We start from the raw sequence: 17,531 nt of genomic DNA, 5'->3' as shown, positions 1-17,531 counted from the left end.
GTAATTAAATATGTATTGTATATTTCATAGTTTGATTCATGGGGACAGACATTCCCTTCCCTGTGGAAACTGTAGATTGGGCAAAATGGGCGCAGCTTTTTCCATTTCAATTTATATGTCAAACCATAATTTAGGCAAGGCATGTGATGGGTGTGGCTGGGCTAGACTTTACTGTTACACCCCCCTCCCCCCCCATCCCCTAACTCTTCTGTGATCTTAGACTTTCTAAAGAGAAACTAGCCTGCCTAGCTCTCATGTAGCCTGCCTACAGCGAAGGTCGTCCTATCAATTAGCAATGTACATAGTTGGATGACTGCATGGTGAATTGCCTGCTGGCTACAAAGTTTCGGGACCTCTTGAGACATCTACAGGTTTATGTGTGGTGCTGGGAAACAGCCCAGGGTCACAATACATGCAGGTATCAGTGATCTAGGGAGTGGTAGGAGAGAGGTCCTAGAGGCCAAATTTAGCGTGTTAGGTAAGAGATTAAAGTCCAGGACCTCCGTGGTAGCGTTCTCTGAAATGCTTTCAGTTCCCTGCACAGGGCCAGTTTGGCAGAACTGCAGGGTCTCAATGCATGGATGAGATGATGGTGTTGGGAGGAGAGATTTAGGTTTGTTAGGAACCAGCGAACTTTTTGGGAAAGGAGGAGCCTATGCAGGAAGGATGGGCTCACCTAAACCAAAACTGAACCAGATTGCTGGTGTGTAAAATTCCAAAAGTGGTACAGAAGTTTTTAAAGTAAAGGCTGGGGGAAAGCTGACGGGTGTGGAGGAGCACACAGGTTGGACAGAAACATCCCTTAGGGGAGGATCTATTAATGGGGATTCTCTATGCCCTAGTAAAGAGGAGAGGGTAGAAGCTGATGATAAAGTATAGGTGGGAACTGAATAGAACCAGACCAATGAAAAAGTCTGTTTCAATTTCATCACATGAAGGCAGACAACTGAATATTGACAAACTTTATAAGTGTTTGTATACAAATGCTAGAAGTCTAAATACTAAGATGGGTGAACTTGAGTGCCTGGTATTGAATGAGGGATATTGATACAATAGGCATCACAGAACGACGATAATCAGTGGGACATGGTAATACCAGGGTGTAATGGTCATGGGGTTCATTAAACAAACCAGTGAATGAGAAAGGAATAAAGCTTTTAATAAAATAGAGAACTTCTGTGGTGAACTGCTGTACATAACTACACTGTGTTCTCAATCCCAGCTTGCAGAGCATAGCTCTAAAATCCTGCGTTCATAACACTGTCCCCCATGACGGAGCGTCTCTAAATTATAATCTTTCACAAACATATCTCCACATCTTTCCTCTTAAAAAAACAATGAGCTTTTATGTACATCTATAAACAGCGAACAGCTATCTAATCACAGACATTGAATTCTCAACCCAACTAGTACATGTCCATCAACCCAATGTGTCGTCTACCTAGAGAGGGGAGATTGCCAGCACATCACTCTGGAGTGAGTCTTTACCACTCACTTTCCTCAAATACCCCTTCTCCAGGCAGGTTAGCAAGTCTGAGTCTTTCAGGATGCTTAATCTCCCTCTCTGATCTTCCCCATATCAGCCTTTCATTAGAGTCTGAGTAGTTCTGTTGTTCCTTGACAGTTCTGTATCTGTTGATAAATGATCTATCTGTTGGAAAATGCCAGAGTCCACTTCGACTATCAGTGTTTTGGAACTTTCTGGGATTACTCTTCGATCCCTTCGATTACATCAAAATGTGTGTCCGTCATCGTCGTGTCGTGGTCGTGTCCCTCTTCCCCCCCCCCCCCCCCCCCCCCCCCAAGTCAGTCTGGACTACACAAAACCTTGGATGAAGTTTTCTTAATAGTGCCCCTTTGGCCCCAAATATTAGAGGTGTGATTCCTCAAGCACACTTAATCCCCTGGGTCAAGAGATGGGAGATCATGGGCCCTTTTGTCAAAATAATAATTCAGCTTCCACTTCTGATTTTCTTTCATCTTCTGTATGGTTTCATTATAGGAGATTTCAGCAAGTTTTGTGATTGGTAAATTATATCTGATCCTTCTTCCCAAGAACAGCTGATCTGGAGAAAAGCCATTCTTGACAGGTGCACTTTGGTAAACCAATCAAACTTCATACAAATCACTCCCTCAGTCAAAAGTCTTTTTCATAAACTTATGTCTGTAAAGGCCTTTCCACAAATCCGTTTGATGGGGGATAATTTGGACTTGATGTTTTGTGATGAAAATCCCAATCTATGGTAAATTGCCTAAAATCTGCACCAGAAAATTGCAGCCCATTATCACTAAAGATTTCATCTGGAATTCCATGTTGAGAGAAGATTCCCTTCATGCAGGCTATAACTGACTTCTTATTAGTACTGTGTAGTGTGCAAGTTTCTGGATATAGAGAATAATAATCTGTGACTATTCAATAATCCTTTGATTGCCAGGTAAATAAGTCAATGACTACTTTCTCATAAGGCCCTCGTGGAACTGGATGAGGTCTCAGTGGCTCTGCCTGTTGCCATAGCATGTATTTCAAGCATTAAAAGCAGTTTCCTACTACATTAGTAATGTTGTGATTGATCCATGGCCAATACAGCACCTCTCATGCTCATTGTTTGCACTTCTCAAATGTCCCTTGTGGATCTTATGTAGCTTTTTTTCTTTTTTTTTTTTTTTTTTTTGAGACTCATTGGAATTACAACCTTACTGCCCTTGAAAATCATCTCATCTATCACAGTAAGTTCACGTCTGCAGTTTCAGTAGTCTCTTATACTTGGACAGCAACTGTTTATTTCTTCATGCCACCCTTTAATTATCACTTCTTTTAAGGATTCCCAACAATTCATCTTTCTGTTTTCCCCTCTTACTGGGTGCAGTTTCCTGTTAATTACAGGAATTTACTTTACAATCAAATTTACACTGGCTTGCATCTTTATCTCCAAAGTCTTGCCTGGTTTCGTAGTGTGAGTCACTACTCTGGAAAGTGCATCTGCAGTGAATGTGAATTTATTGGGTGTGTAGTCACAACCAAATCATACTTTTGCAGTGTTACCATCATTCTGTGAATCCTTAAGGCAGTCATTTAACAGTTTTTGCTAAATAATGCTATCAGGGCTTGTGGTCTGTTTCAACTTCAACTGTCTCGCCATAAATATATTAATTGAATCTCGCAAAGGCAAACAATATTCCTAAAAGCTCCTTCTCAATCTGTGTGTATCTGGTTTCTGCCTCGGTTAGTGATTTGGATGCATATGCCACTGGTTGCCAACAAGTTTCATGCTTCTGTTGTAACATCACTGCCCCTAACCCTGACTGGGAAGCGTCTGCTGAAATTTTAATAGGCCTTCCTGGTGCATAGAACTTCACACTGGCTCTTGTATCAATTTTAAACCTCCTCCTGTTCTGCACCCCAACACCATTCATTTTTATTCTCTAGGAGTTTTCTCAAAGCTGCTGCTTTGGTAGGTAGATTAGGTATGAATTTTCCAAGGTTATTTACCATTCCCAGGAACAGTTGGATATCCTTCTAGGATATGGACTAGGAATGTGGCACCATTTCAATGGCTGAAATCTTCCTCTTATCAGGTTTACACCTTCTTTGGAAATCATGTCCTGAACAAAAGTCAGGTCTGTAACCCTTAAAACACGTTTCTCCCTTTTTAGTTTAAGGTTTGTAGCTCTAGTTGCATCCAGGACTTCCTGAAGCCTATAATCATGTTCCTCGTTTTGAGAGCCCCAGATGATGATGATCCATTGAGATGTCAACACTGTTAATATGTTCATAGATCATATGTATGGTTTTGTGGTACACTTCTGGTGCTGAAGCTATGCCGAAAGGTAAGTGTAAGAATCTGTATCTTCCAAATGGGGTATTAAATGTGCATAGTTTTAACTTTCTTCGATTAATTTTAGCTGCCAAAAACTTGAGGATGCATCCACTTTACTGAAATATTGTGCATTTGCAAATTGAGCCATAATGGGTAGTTTGATATGTTCTCTTTTTTTAGACTTGTTGAGGTCTCAGTCCTAAGAATATTTATAGCAGGCCATTACTTTTCTCCACAGTAACTAGGGAGCTCATCCGTTCTATTGGCTCCTCAATTTTTTGTATTACTTGCATTGCTTCCTTCCTTGCAAGCTCAGCCTTGAGTTTCACAGAGTGCAAATGGCTCCTTTCTACATGGATGGATAACTGGGAGGGACCTGCTTGTTTATCTGGACTGTATGTTCACCCTGCAAGCAATCCAACCCTTGAAACAGATCGTGATATTCCCAAATGAGTGCCTCATAGCCAGGTTCAGCATGATTTATGTAAGAGAGCACCTGTTACACCAAATTGAGTTGTTCTTATGTAGCTATTACTGCAGGGTTTCTTGCATCTTCCTCTAAGGCAGCTGGTACTGGCCCCATCAGAGACCAGATACTGGACTAGATGGAAAACTTGTCTGACCTGGAATGACATTTCCTGTGTTCCACACAGCAGCTTTCTTGGCTGCACAGAGTCAGACAGGTCTGTTGAAAAAGAGATTCATGCTGTTCCCAGTGTGGAGACAGGCTCTGCCTTAACTATCCATTACAGCTTTAGGACTGTGAAACAGAGGTTGGATAGCCTAACATGATAGTCTGAGGATTCACTCCAGCAGTCAGGGAACTCCATTTGTTAGTAAGAGTAGATTTAAATTCTTTCCAGAGAATGATTGTCTGTAAGTTGTTGATATTGCCTGTTCTCTTGAATTTTTTTTGAGCTGTGGTTGGAGTTGGACACTCACATTTAAAGGTCTTAATGTAATAATGATTTTAAATAGGGTGACAGTTTTTTACCGTGAGATCTATAGAGACTATTTTTGACATTAGAAACCGAATACTTGAAAGTGAACAAAGTCCTAGTACAAGTCTGTTTATTTCCTGGAGGCCAACTGTAGTATTAATGTGGGAGTTCTTCAAAATGACAGATGGTTCATCTTTGTACAATAGAGCAAATTTCTTAACGCATAAGTGATATAACAGTGCTTCAGAACATGTTGCAAACAATTAGTTGAGCTATGGAAGTCAGTCACATAGGCTAGTTACAATGTATAATTCAGCAGCCTATGTAAGGCAGGCATAGATTCTAATAATGCTAAGGTAGGAGAAATGGTCTGAATATAAGGGGTGACTTGGGATACTTGGGGGAGGATTTGGTTGTTTTTGTTTGGAGGTAATGAGGCCTTGAGATGGGATTTGAAGAGTCAAGGAGTCAAATGGGTATGGAAAAGCTGTTTCAGATTAATACTAATATCAGGTGTCAAAGTATTCTACAAAAATGGAGAAGCCTGTTATGCAGATGGTGAAATTGATGTGCTGGGAGAATGTGGCTTGCCCAGTGTTTATCTGCCAAATCTATGGCAGAGCTGGGATTATAACTCAAGTCTTTGACTAATGACTTTGTTCTTTAACTACCAACATCATTTGTCTCCAGATAATGAGGGGGTATGATGGGCAAAGCCTTAATCATGGTGTCCTCCTTACTGGATGTATACTGGGGAGTTTTTGATACTTGATAGAAAGATATTTTGGAGTAACAGTGATGGGTGGGTTAGGCAGAAAGTGAAGAAAGGTCTGAAAAAGTGAAGTGAGGCTATCGATTTGAGAATTGTCCAGATAGAAGGTGAAACCAAGGACAGGTTCAGAAGGGTCCCAGCTGCTGAGATGGCTTGGATGGAACCGTGAGCCCACCATAATGAAGAGGTATTGAGATGGGAGAGGCCACTCTGCTGCTAATCACAATAAAACAGTTAAATGGATTCAAGGAGAGCAAGGCACACTACAGCTCTCTGCATGCTGCCAGGCCTTCAATACGGGTGCATGGTTGACAGTGACATGCAAATTTGGTGTGAAAAATGGAGAGTGTGAAATCCAAGGAGATGGACAGACAGCCTGCCATAGAAGGTCCATTTGGCGAAAGGGCGGAATGCAGACTTGAAATGATCAAAGGTTTACTTCTCAAAGAAGGAGCTGGGTGAGGAGAGGACACTGTGTCCAAGGGCTTGCTAAGAAGAAAAGAGAGACTAGTGGCAGGGGATGGTGGGGAGGCTTTAAGGGAGCAAATCAGAGCCCAATAATCCTTCTCTTATAGTAGATGCTCAACTAATCTGTTTTTCAGTAAAAGCACCTCCGCTGCTTTAGAGCTGTTGTTACAATACTCACCAGGTGAATTACACTCCATCAGTCAGCAATTACTTTCCTAAGAATCTGTACGACATGTTAGGCCTTAATTAGTGAGATCTCTGCTTCATGTAGGCGTTTTCTCCCCCTTTCTCTTCTCAGTGTTTGTGTTCAAACCGCTCCACTATTCCCAGCCTGCGGAGGCACTTTGAATTAACCACAGATGCTTCAGAAACATAGGCAGGGTTGCATTAGGTAGTACATGTGCAAATGGTTCAAAATCACATTGGTTAATACAAGCAAAAGGGCTTGGTGTTCTTTTTCATTCTGAATTTGCCTATGTTAATTTAATCAGCTTCCTTATTTCCTGTGAAATGGATTCCAACATTTCTGCCTACAGAGAGGTCGCATAAACTATCCGGCAGGGAAGCAGTGTGGATTAATGGTGCCTAGATTGGGAGTCTGAAGACTTGGGGCATGAGTGAGTCTCTCAGCCTGGGTTCACAGACTTGTGTTAGCACTCTAAAAATAGCTGTGTAGACGTTCCTTTGATGATGCGTTTTGGGCTGGCACTCAGACATCCCGGGCTTCAGAATCCAAAAGCTCCAGCCCATGCCACGATGTCTGCATATCTATTTTAGAGTGCTAGCTTGAGACCTGCCATTGGAAGTGTGTAGGCCCAGGCGGCTAGTTGCAGTGTAGACATGCTCTTGGGTTCTATTTCTTGCACGTGAGCTGGGCAGGTCACCTCTCCACTGTGAACCTTAGTTTCACCATAGGTGAAATGGGATCTGGCCTTGTTATACCCATTACTCAAACATTGAGCTCTATGGGCTAAGTATTTTACCTTACTGCTATGCAATTGATATAGTACGTTCTGGGTTTTGTGTTTTACTAACAGGGCTTCATTGTTCTAGGTGATATACAAACATTGATGTCCTTGCCCTGAAGACGTTAGACTCTAAAACAGTGAAAAAGAGAGGGGAGATGGGAAAAGGCAGGGCTGGCCCGAACTATGGTGTAACCGGGGCCCGGGGCGCCTGATTGGCTTGGGCGCCAAAATGTTTTGGATGGGGTGCCCAAATTAGACATTCAGCACCAATAAATCGTGCTGATCCGTCAATTTTGGCAGCAGCCTGTAAGTTTCGCTTATCCCACCCGCAGGGGAAAGCGGGGACGGGAAAAGTGAAATTGGGCGCCCCATCCAAAGCATTTTTTGGCAGAGGGTAAGATGTGGCTGGAAATTCAAAAAGTCTGCCCGGGGTGCAAGAATGGCTTGGACCAGTCCTGGGAAAAGGGGGTGAAACGTAAGCAGTGATCAGTTTCTAGTTTAAAGGACTGCATGTCCTATGGGAATAGATTAGAAGAGAGAAGTAGCTTGTTGAAATGATGGGATCATCACAGGCTAGTATCTAAAGGGTGCAAAGCACTCAGAATGGAGAGGAATTACTATGGGTGACCCTTAATACAATTTCAAGGAACTGGATTTCTAGGTATGTCCCTGTGTCCTAAGCATATGAACTATTGCTCCACGGTCCGTTCTCTTCCTGTGAACAAGTTAGGGAATAACAATATACAACAGTCTCTCAAGTGCAGAATGATTGTATCACAAGTCTCACATATTTTGACAGTCCTGCATGATCGCAAGAATGGATCATACAAGCAGAATTGAGCTGATAGGTTTAACTTCAGATCAACCAGCCTTTGTGGGCCCTTCTAAGAACTATACTGAGAGGAAGCCGAATAGCAAGTTTAAAGTCTCAAGTGAATTAAAAAGCCAGGGCCTATATTGCCAAAACGGATAGTGATTTTGGGTGCCTCAACTTTTGTGAAACCAACCTGAGACCTCTTTAAAAAAAGAGTGCTTAGCACTTTAAGGTGTGTCAGATGACATCCAAAATTGCTAGTTACTTTTGAAAACTTACACCTAGAATTATAAACACATGTTTTTATAAATAAAGGTGGCAGGGGGGAGGAGGAGGAAAGGTCTATATGGACATGCAGATTGAGATGTAAACACTATTCCCAAAACAACTGTTGAATTCTATGGTCCCATGTCTTGGAGCTGTGATAATTCAGATTCTCTCAGGAAGTCTGATAGTCACTTGACCTAAGAATGGGAATTTCCTTCTGCATGCTTGGACACACCCAACATTTCTGACTCAATAAATAAATATTCCTTGAACATCTTTACTTCATGAAAACAGTAATGCTGATTCCAGCAGGAATAGGAGAAGCTGGGATCTGAAGGCTCAATCCTGCAATGTACTGAGCACCTCCTGTGTGATGCTGTGCACCTTCATCCCCCATTGACACCCACGGAAACTGAGAATACTTGCTACTGTGCAGAATCAGCTTCTGAGACACCACACTGGGAAGTTTTTGCTTTGAACTTAGAGATGCTGATTTAACATTTATTTTTGTAATCTACCATGCTTGCAAGAGCTGTAAGTGGTTTTTGTACATTTTGTTTTAGAATTGAATAGCCTTTAGAATGCTCGATACTGAATCTTGTTTGAAGTAAAGGATGTCATGGCCATAGCTTTTACTGCATTACATTTTGATTACAACTGTGGTAATGCAATGCATCTCTTCTTATTATCCTAACAAATATTTTGTAAAAATTCCATTTTCCCTCAAACCATTGAATCATGTCGTGTTTATGGGGTCTTCTATTTAATCTTGGTGAATTGGAAAATTAGTTTTTATTATTATTAAAACTATAGGTTTATGTACTGGCTGGCTGTGGGAATTAAATATTTTGTCACATGTGTCCTAGTCACTGCTACACCGTCTCAAAGTAGCACCAGACCCTGCCAGATCAGCGGATGCAAAACCTGCCAGCATAGCTTCACTGCTACAATGATCATCACACCTTTCAAGATCCATGGCTCCTACACGTGTGATGTGCCTGATCCGGTGCGCTAATAGTGCCCTGATAGAAACTATGTTGGTGAAACCAGACAGTCACTACACTTCTGAATGAAAACACACAGGAAAATGATAAAAAAAAAAAAGACTCACGCCATATCACCTGTGGGTGAGCACTTTTCACAAAGCGATCGCTCTGTAGCTGACCTCAAAGGAAACCTGCACAACACTTTCAAAAGACTAGCTTGGGATCTTAAATTCATAACTTATTGCTAGACACTAAAAATCATGGACTGAATAGAGACACTGGATTTATGGCTTACTACACTCATCTGCAACCTGCTAACACCACCCCTGCCCACCAATTGCTTCCCCCCCCTTCCTGGCTTTCCTCCCTATGACTGGAGGGGTGTGAACAGGCCACTTACCCTTGAATGGTCATTTGAAATATGCGTTAACCACTGGTGCTAAACAGTCTGTTCCATCTTGTATTTAGCTGTGACCCTCTCAGTGCGTTTCCCAGACCTGAAGAAGAGCTGTGTGTAAGTTCTAAAGCTTGTCTCTCCCCAACAGAAATTGTGCCAGTAAGATAATATCCTGGGACCGACACAGTGCCAACAACACTACATGTTAAAAGTGTGTGTCTGCCAAAGACCCAGGCTGAGGTGCTATTTCACAGGCTAGGTTTTAGGGGTTTTTTTACAGCCTGGAGTGAAGTTTCGAGGCTGAGGTAATAAACCTATAGAAATGGGATTTGTAATGGAAATGCAAATCACTTCTAACTATAAGTTTCCTCATTCACTGTTTCTCAATGACGCGTCCATGGACCGGTGCTGGTCCCTGAGATCTCCCTGACACAGTTTACACACAGCTTAGGAAGGAGGCAGCAAGCCGGTCCCCGGTATCAAAAAGGTTGAGATGTTGAGGTTGTCCTAATGGATGTTCCTGTAGCATGTTATGTAAAAATAGATTGAAAAGTTGGCTATTAGGACATCATAATTTCTGTCCTATGCAATGCATATTTTCTTCCTACTGTCTTTCTCAACTCTGGCATGTCTACACCTGTGTTAAACACATACATGCAATATCTGTTTTGAAACTTTATGATAGGGACGTGGCAATACAGTTTTTTTAATAATGAGGAACTTACATACAATGTCTATTCTGTTTTAATTTGTCACTATAATGTACTTGAACTAAAACCCATACTATTTTCCAAACATTCTGGTGGTTTGGATAAAGAATAAGAACATTTGCAATTCCTTGTGTGTGGAGGTTGCATCTTTCTAGTAGAAGCTTTGAAATACCTCTGCTCTTTGGATCTCAGCTGGCTGGTATGGCTCTTCATATTCCGCAGGTAGATAATTGAATTGTATGGGTGTGGGGAAGGGGTTGGACAAAATGTCCAAAACAAAGGTCCTATACGCTCTGCATGGATGTTAGAGGTTCTGTGATACTACTTATAGGAACAGGACTTACTTTTGTGTCTTTTGGCAGAGGGAAAACTTTGGTCCACTGCTTTTAGTGTGCAAAGTGCAAGTGCTCTATCTGGCTGCTGTCTTTCACCCCACAGGTGGCTGCATTTCAGTAGTGGGTGAAATGAGTCTTCAATAGAATGTGAAGCACTTTAGAATGCTTTGGCGTGAAAGGTGTTACAGTAGGTACGATTGGAATCTTTATCTTTACTGCCCTTCACTGTATTTGCAATAATTCTGTAGTAATTTTAACTACTGCAAGCTGTAAATGCCAAGATTTTAATGGCACCACTTCTATCTAAATGCAAGTTACCATTAAGGATAGAAACTTAGTGTGCACTGAGGCGGGGTTGGGAGTCACAAAATAAGGTGCAGTGCCACGGAGAAAGGTGTGCTTTTATTTTTTTTTTCTTTTCACTAGTAAAACGCTGATTATATTTGTATAGCACATTAAGGATCCTGCTGCTTTAGCTATTGAGCAACCCAAAAAATACTTACATTTTATACATATAAAAAATGCATTGCTGTTCAGCTGCAGAGCAAATTATTTTTACAAATGTTGTTTCTCTAACTCTTGAGGGGGTTTTAAAAATTGTGCCTAAGTAGTGCACAGCAGGTTTTGCTTTCAAAGGGAAAGGACCAAGTTCATCCTTGATGTAACTGTATTGATATCAGGAATAATTTGTCCTCTGTGTGTTTTTGCGTGTGAGAGAGAGAGAGGTTATATGTCTTATTTAAATATGTAGGACTTCTTTGTGTTTTACTAACAAAAGCAAATGCAGTCCTTTGTTGGTTCAAAATTCCTTTGATATTTCTGTTTCCTGCTTTATAATTTACACTGTTTATCCTGTCCAGCAGGCTAAAGGATTTAGGCAACATTGAAGGTTTTTTAGTCCAAATTAGGGTGATCATGTGTTCCTGAAAACACTATCCTGTTTTTTGGGTGCTGTTCCAGTTTTTGTGGCCTGTGCCTCTGCAGACAAATGGTCAGCTGACTTGATGAAACTGGTAGCATATTGGTTGAATACGTATTGGACTTGGACCAGTCCCTTCCAACAGGCTTACCACTTTCTTTCTCCACTCACTTCCCAGTGGCTAGTACTGCCCCAGGCAGGGTTCCCTAGTGCCTCCTAAGCCCGTCCTCTCTGTGCCTGCTGTGGCAAGGTCCTGGTTTCTATGGTGACCAGATAGTAAGTGTGAAAAATCAGGACGGGGGTGAGGGGTAATAGGCAGCCATATAAGAAAAAGCCCTGAATATTGAGACTGTCCTTATAAAATCGGGACATCTGGTCACCCTACTGGTGTCACACTCTGAAAAGCTGATCTATGCTAATTGGAAGATGGCCACGGTATGCACTATAGGTTGTTTCACAGTGCATGCAATATGCAATTAGATATTTGTATTATTGCATTGCAAACATAGCTTCCCAACTTGACGTCAGCAGAAGCGAGACTCACTATATTGAATTTTCAGTATTCATTCAACCCTTGTGCATTGTTTTCTTGTTGTGAGAAACTGACACTTCTCTTACAATGAAGATGCCTGGTGTGTATGGAAATATCCGTGGGCGCAGTCCTGCAGTGCACATATTTACTGGTGCTGATGTTGCTTCTTATTGAGTCCACCAATCTATTGGAATTGCTCCCAGTGCTATGTGCTGTGCTTGTGAAATATTTGTAGAACCAGGTTCTAGTGCAGCAAATGCAGTGTATTGACCTACCTAACTACTTCACTTAGCACAGGAGGGTGCTTTTAAATAGGCTAACGTGGGTATTTATTTCATTGCATGATATCACCCAAGAGCTAATAGACTGCCATATAAACAAATTAAACCTCATTAGGGCATGATGCTATGATGCTAAGTAACATAATCTTGTTATGTGTGAACAGTTCTGCTCCTTTTTCCAGATTTATTTCCTATTAGCCATGCAGGGGGTGCTTAGGTTAGACTTGTATGTTTAAATCTTCCTGACAGGCCTGCCTTTGGGATTTCTTATTAGAAACCTGTGGATGTTCAGGTAGTGTGGGGAAAAGACCTACAAAAGTGTCAAGGTAGATGTGTGTTGGGGGCTCTTCTCATTCCTCCTTAGCTTGCCGTGGGCAATCTGCACATTAGTGTCTTTCCCTCCATCCTCCTTGTGGGGATCTCCGTTCTAGACCAGGCTGCATTCCACTGGTTTTCTGAGTGACGTTTGTGAAGAGCTTGGTAAATTCTTCAGGATGAAATGTGCTATAAAAATCTAAAATATTTCTAAAATCTTAAAATGTTCTGAGAATGTTCCAAGTTTCCAGGTACCTCTACCTGCAGATTCTTCCCCAGCAGCAGATTTAGCCTTGATTCCCCAGTGAGATTCTCTTGGGCCTGGAAATTATTTTGGCCCTGGGTCTATTTTTTTTTTTTTTCTCCTCGTTTGCTTTTAGAATTTCACCCTCATTGAAACCTGTCTTTCCGCCGTTGTATTGTACGACTGTACTGTACACATGCCCATTTCTTTTCTCATTCTAAGCCCTCTTCACAGCCAGTTCCTTCAGTCTGAATCTCTCCCTTCCCTGCCCAGAAGCTGTGCTGCTTGGTTTTTGACTTGGTACCCAGGCCAGTTTTAAAACTGCTGCTTGATGATAGTTGCATGAGGTTTTATTTATAAACAAAGCAATAGCACTCTACAGGTGAGGAAGTGCACTGGATTGTGAGTCAGGAGGTCTAGACTGAGATTCTGTGCTGTGCCTCATAGAGCACACTGGTGGTGGTGGTAGGAGGTGGTTAAGGTGTCTAACTCAACCTGAGGTGCTCTGGGGCCTGGCGAGCATCGGTGAGAAGTGCTTTCTATCCTTTTCAGTTGGCTAGGACTATCCTAGAACAATGACCTTAACTCAGTTATACCTATCACCCACTGTTTAGCCTACAGCAATACCATGTACCTGAGTGCGAAGCCATCAGCACTTAGGGAACTGCAGTTAGTACAGAACACTGCAGCTTCCCAAGTCTGCCCTATGGGCTGTTGTGCCGCCTAAAATCTGTGCAGTCGTGTGGCCCCCATGCCTAACATACTCCTCCCATCTCAGCCTTGCCCCAGTCATGCCCCCACACCAGGACTTCTGAGCAGGTCCCAGAGACAGCCTTACAGATATGTCTGCCGTGTTTGCGCTGGTTATGGGACTTGTAGGACCCCTTTATGTAGCTGCAGTGTCTTTATGCGTTTATAAAGGAGCCAGAGTTCCTACTATGCCGTTAGTCTTCTTGGCAATAAGGGAACACTGTTGACTCTCATTCGGCTTCTTGTCTACTGTAACCCCCAGGTCTTTTTCTGCAGAACTGCTGTCTAGCCAGTCAGTCCCCAGTCTGTAGCAGTGCATGAGATTCTTCCGTGCTAAGTGCAGAACTCTGCACTTGTCCTTGTTGAACCTCATCAGATTTATTTTGGCTCCCAATCCTCCAATTTGTCTAGGTCACTCTGTACCCTATCCCTAGTCTCCAGCATATCTACCATTCCCCACAGTTTAGTGTCATTTGCAAACTTGCTGAGGGTACAATCCAGCCCATCTTCCAGATCGTTAATGAATTTCCCAGGAGCAACATTGTTATAACAATGTAAGTTCCTAGTGTAGTCCAAACCTGATCATGCTTGGTAGGCATTTTTTTTAGCAAAGCCTAGTAAAACCCAGCCTGCGTCTATGACCTCACAATGAGTGTTTACCTTTCCTAGGGTGACTGGATTTTGAAGAATTCAGACATCTCTTGACTCCCTGTCTTTGAGGTTTGAATATGCAAATGGGCTTTTTTAGGCTCCTTGGACTTAATCTTTCTTGGTTGTGAGGGGAGAGAGCAGTGGTGGCTTGGTCCAAATGCCACCTACTTTTGGCACTAAAATGCCATCACTCGGTAAGTTGTACAGATCTGGGATCAATCCTCTTGCGAAAAAGGAGAAGGGAGAAATAGATGATGATGTTGACATCTCAATAATGAGTGGGCCTTTGGGCTAGCATCTCCCTTAAATAAATGGATGCAGTTCCCACATGTCAGAGCTATTGTTCCAGGCTCTCTGCAGACTCATGTAGGACTTGACTACACATAGACGTTGTGCCACTTGCTACAATGGTGTAGTTAGTGATATAACTTGCTGTCAATGTGGATGCAGTTATAGTGGTATAAAGGTGTATTATGACAGTATAGCTTATTCCTGTATGGCAGTGTATGTCCATACTAATAGTGTCCTCACCTTGACGGAGCATAGAGCCCTCAGTTTTGTAGGTCTTGTGTCTTAAGCGCTCAAAAGTTTGGAAACGATGGAATTAAGGTTGCCTGTGCAATCTTAATTGGAGCCTGACTGTGCACAGGTACAGTCTTTAATTATGTGATCACCTACTCTTTTGTTTTTCCCCATCTGACTCGTCTCATTCAGTGCACATCCTGCTCTGGGAATAAACTAGGGTTATGTAAAATAGGAGACTGTTCTGCATTTGTTACAGAAGCTGGAAAGTAGGAAATGAATGAGACAGGTTATTGCAGGAAGAGAGAGGATGGTCTCAGGGTACAGTCAATTGAATGCTTCTCTGCAGACTTGCATTCTATTTCTGCATCTACCGCAGAGTTCCTGTGTGATCCTGGGCAAGTCACTTCAAGCCAACATTTCACCAGGATATTAGTAACTGTGTTCTTCATTTTTTGGGTGCTCAACTGGAACCCAGGGGATCTGATTTGCAGAAGTGTTGGGTGCTCACAACTGCAGTTTAAGTCAGTGGAAGCTGTACCTTGAATATATGAAGCGCTATATAATGCGACTTACTTTATAAAACCAAGTCCTAGACACCTCAGATTGGGCACTCAAAATTAGTTGATACTTTTGACCTTAATGTCTCTGTTCCTCAGTTCTCCATCTGTTGTGTGGGTATCATACCACCCCTTCCCCTCACTGGGTTTTTGTGAAGATAGTGTTGGTGAAGCATTCCTATACTATAGTGACAAGTGACCTAGAAAAGCCCATGGGGAAATTTATTGTCTTCAGAGCAGGCTTTGAATAGTTTGCAGTAAATGAAGTCTGGGGACTTGTATTGAACAAGGATCAAACAAAATATTGAGTAGTTGCTCATTACCTGTGCTCTGAATGAAGCAGGTTTCTTGTGGTCAAAAAATAGTATGGGGTCATGTAATTAAAGATTATCATAATGCAGATGGCACAGGCAACCTTAATTCTGCAATGTTTTGACTATGCAACCTTAATAATGTTCTTTAAACATAGTTTTGTGTGTATTGTGTAATATAGCATGTATGTATTTTTATATATAAAATGTACACATTTTTTGGTGTCCCTCCTTTTTGGTCTCTGACACAGTGTTCCACACTGTGGTCTTTGCAAGTTTACAGGTGTAATTGTATGTTTGAGACATTTGGAGAAATCAAAAGTATATCAACTTACCTTTGAGGGACATGTGTGAATAATCATTGCAACTCTTTGAATGAACTTTTAATTCCCGTAAACATTTTTAGGCATCAGTTTTTATCTGACATATTTACAGGTGTTGTATTTGCTTTAATAATGAAGCCATTAATGAATTAATGAGAAGCTGTTTTTTGTGGTAACATTTTAAATGTTTGTACTTCGCCTATTTAAGCTTTTATAGTTTATGTATATGTTTCTGTGCCTCAGAAAGCATGTTTTGTGTTTACCATCCTGTCATTCTATTAAAAAAGAAGCATTTGCTTTTAAAAAATCATCTAAGAATTATTCCACTATTTTTAAGACCTACAATGACAGGCAAAATAGTGAAATCAAATTCAGAGATCACTTCACAAGGTAGAACGTAGTTGTATATCATACTGTTAAAAGCAAGTAAACCAGTCTAGCCAAGAGGCAGTCTGATTCATGACTGTAATCTAGTGCTCTACATTCAGGTGGGCCCTGATCTTGCTTCCATTGGCGCTAAGGACTAAAACTTCCATTGACTTTGCAATGGGAGCAGGATTGTATCAATGATGAATAAGTACATTTCTGACCTAACTGGTATATTGTATTTTTCTTTTCAGTACACCAGGGTTTGGATTCCTGACCCTGATGAAGTGTGGCAATCAGCGGAAATTATCAAGGATTACAAGGAAGGAGATAAAAGCTTACACCTGAAATTTGAAGATGATACTGTAAGTTAATTAACATATGTATTGCCCTTTTCAGTGGTAGATCTAAGCTTCAAATAATCCTCTGAATGAGCCTGAATCATTACATGTTCTTGGTATATTTTTTAAAAAGTCTGTCATACATCGCCTTGCCACGGTCTCAGATTCTCAAAGGTATATATTGGTGTTCAAATCAAAGGTTTCCTGCCTCACAACCAGTCGTCTTTAGCTTGATCCTCTGGTGAAGTTATAGTCTGTGTGTGATAGCCAAGTAATTTTCAAAGCCTCAGACTGTCACAAACACCAGATTATAATTTTGCTGGGAGATGAATTGGAAAGAGTAAATGGTTCGTATTGCTTATTCAAACCCATATATATCAGAAATAAAAGCCAGCAGAATACAGAAAATAACTGGCTGAGTAACACTCTTTTCTATGTATGTGTAACTTTTTTAAATCTTATTCCAGTATAAAACCCTCACTTCATTTCAGTGCTGTCTTTTTTTGGTACGGAATTTTCTGTTTGTCACCCATTGTTGCTCTACAATCTTTAAATGAACTTGTCAGAAAAAGTAATGCCACTTTATTCCTTAGAAACTGACTGGTGCTTTCCCTCTCCAGCATGCATACACTTATTGCATTAGAAATTCTGGCCCTAATCTTTAAACCCACTAATGGGGTGGGACCTGGCTAGCTTGGGTACCACTTTTCCAACCACAACCCATTGAGAGAGTGGCATTTAGTGAGGAAAATGCAGTTGATGGAGCCTAGTGTGAAACATTTTGACTGGAGGGCCCTGTTTTTAATGGAACTACTTGCCAAAGGCCACATCTACACAACAAACTTTTGTTGGCTGTGTCCGTCAGGGCAGATGAATTGTGACTGATGTAGCTGTGCCAGCAAAAGCCCCAGCATAGAAGTGGCTTATAACACAGAACGGT

General features: G+C 41.5%; 1 protein-coding gene across 2 annotated transcripts in view; it reads left to right on the top strand.

Moving 5' to 3' along the window:
• The window catches only part of MYO5B (myosin VB), a 364,799-nt gene that overhangs the window by 86,242 nt on the left and 261,026 nt on the right, over nucleotides 1–17,531 (top strand). Inside the window, exon 2 of one of the 2 annotated variants that reach the window (XM_067545400.1) lies at nucleotides 16,505–16,615. In XM_067545400.1, coding sequence (XP_067401501.1) covers nucleotides 16,505–16,615 — 111 coding nt within the window. Of the gene's footprint in view, nucleotides 1–16,502; nucleotides 16,616–17,531 lie in introns of those variants that run through there. The other variant, XM_067545401.1, reaches the window with a different exon arrangement.

This window comes from Emydura macquarii, unplaced genomic scaffold, assembly GCF_026122565.2.
Source record: "Emydura macquarii macquarii isolate MOO-44397 ecotype Brisbane River unplaced genomic scaffold, CSIRO-AGI_Emac_v2 contig_1045, whole genome shotgun sequence".
NCBI lineage: Eukaryota > Metazoa > Chordata > Testudines > Chelidae > Emydura > Emydura macquarii.
The sequence above is the reverse complement of the archived record's forward strand: the minus strand, read 5'-3'. Positions and strand labels throughout refer to the sequence as shown.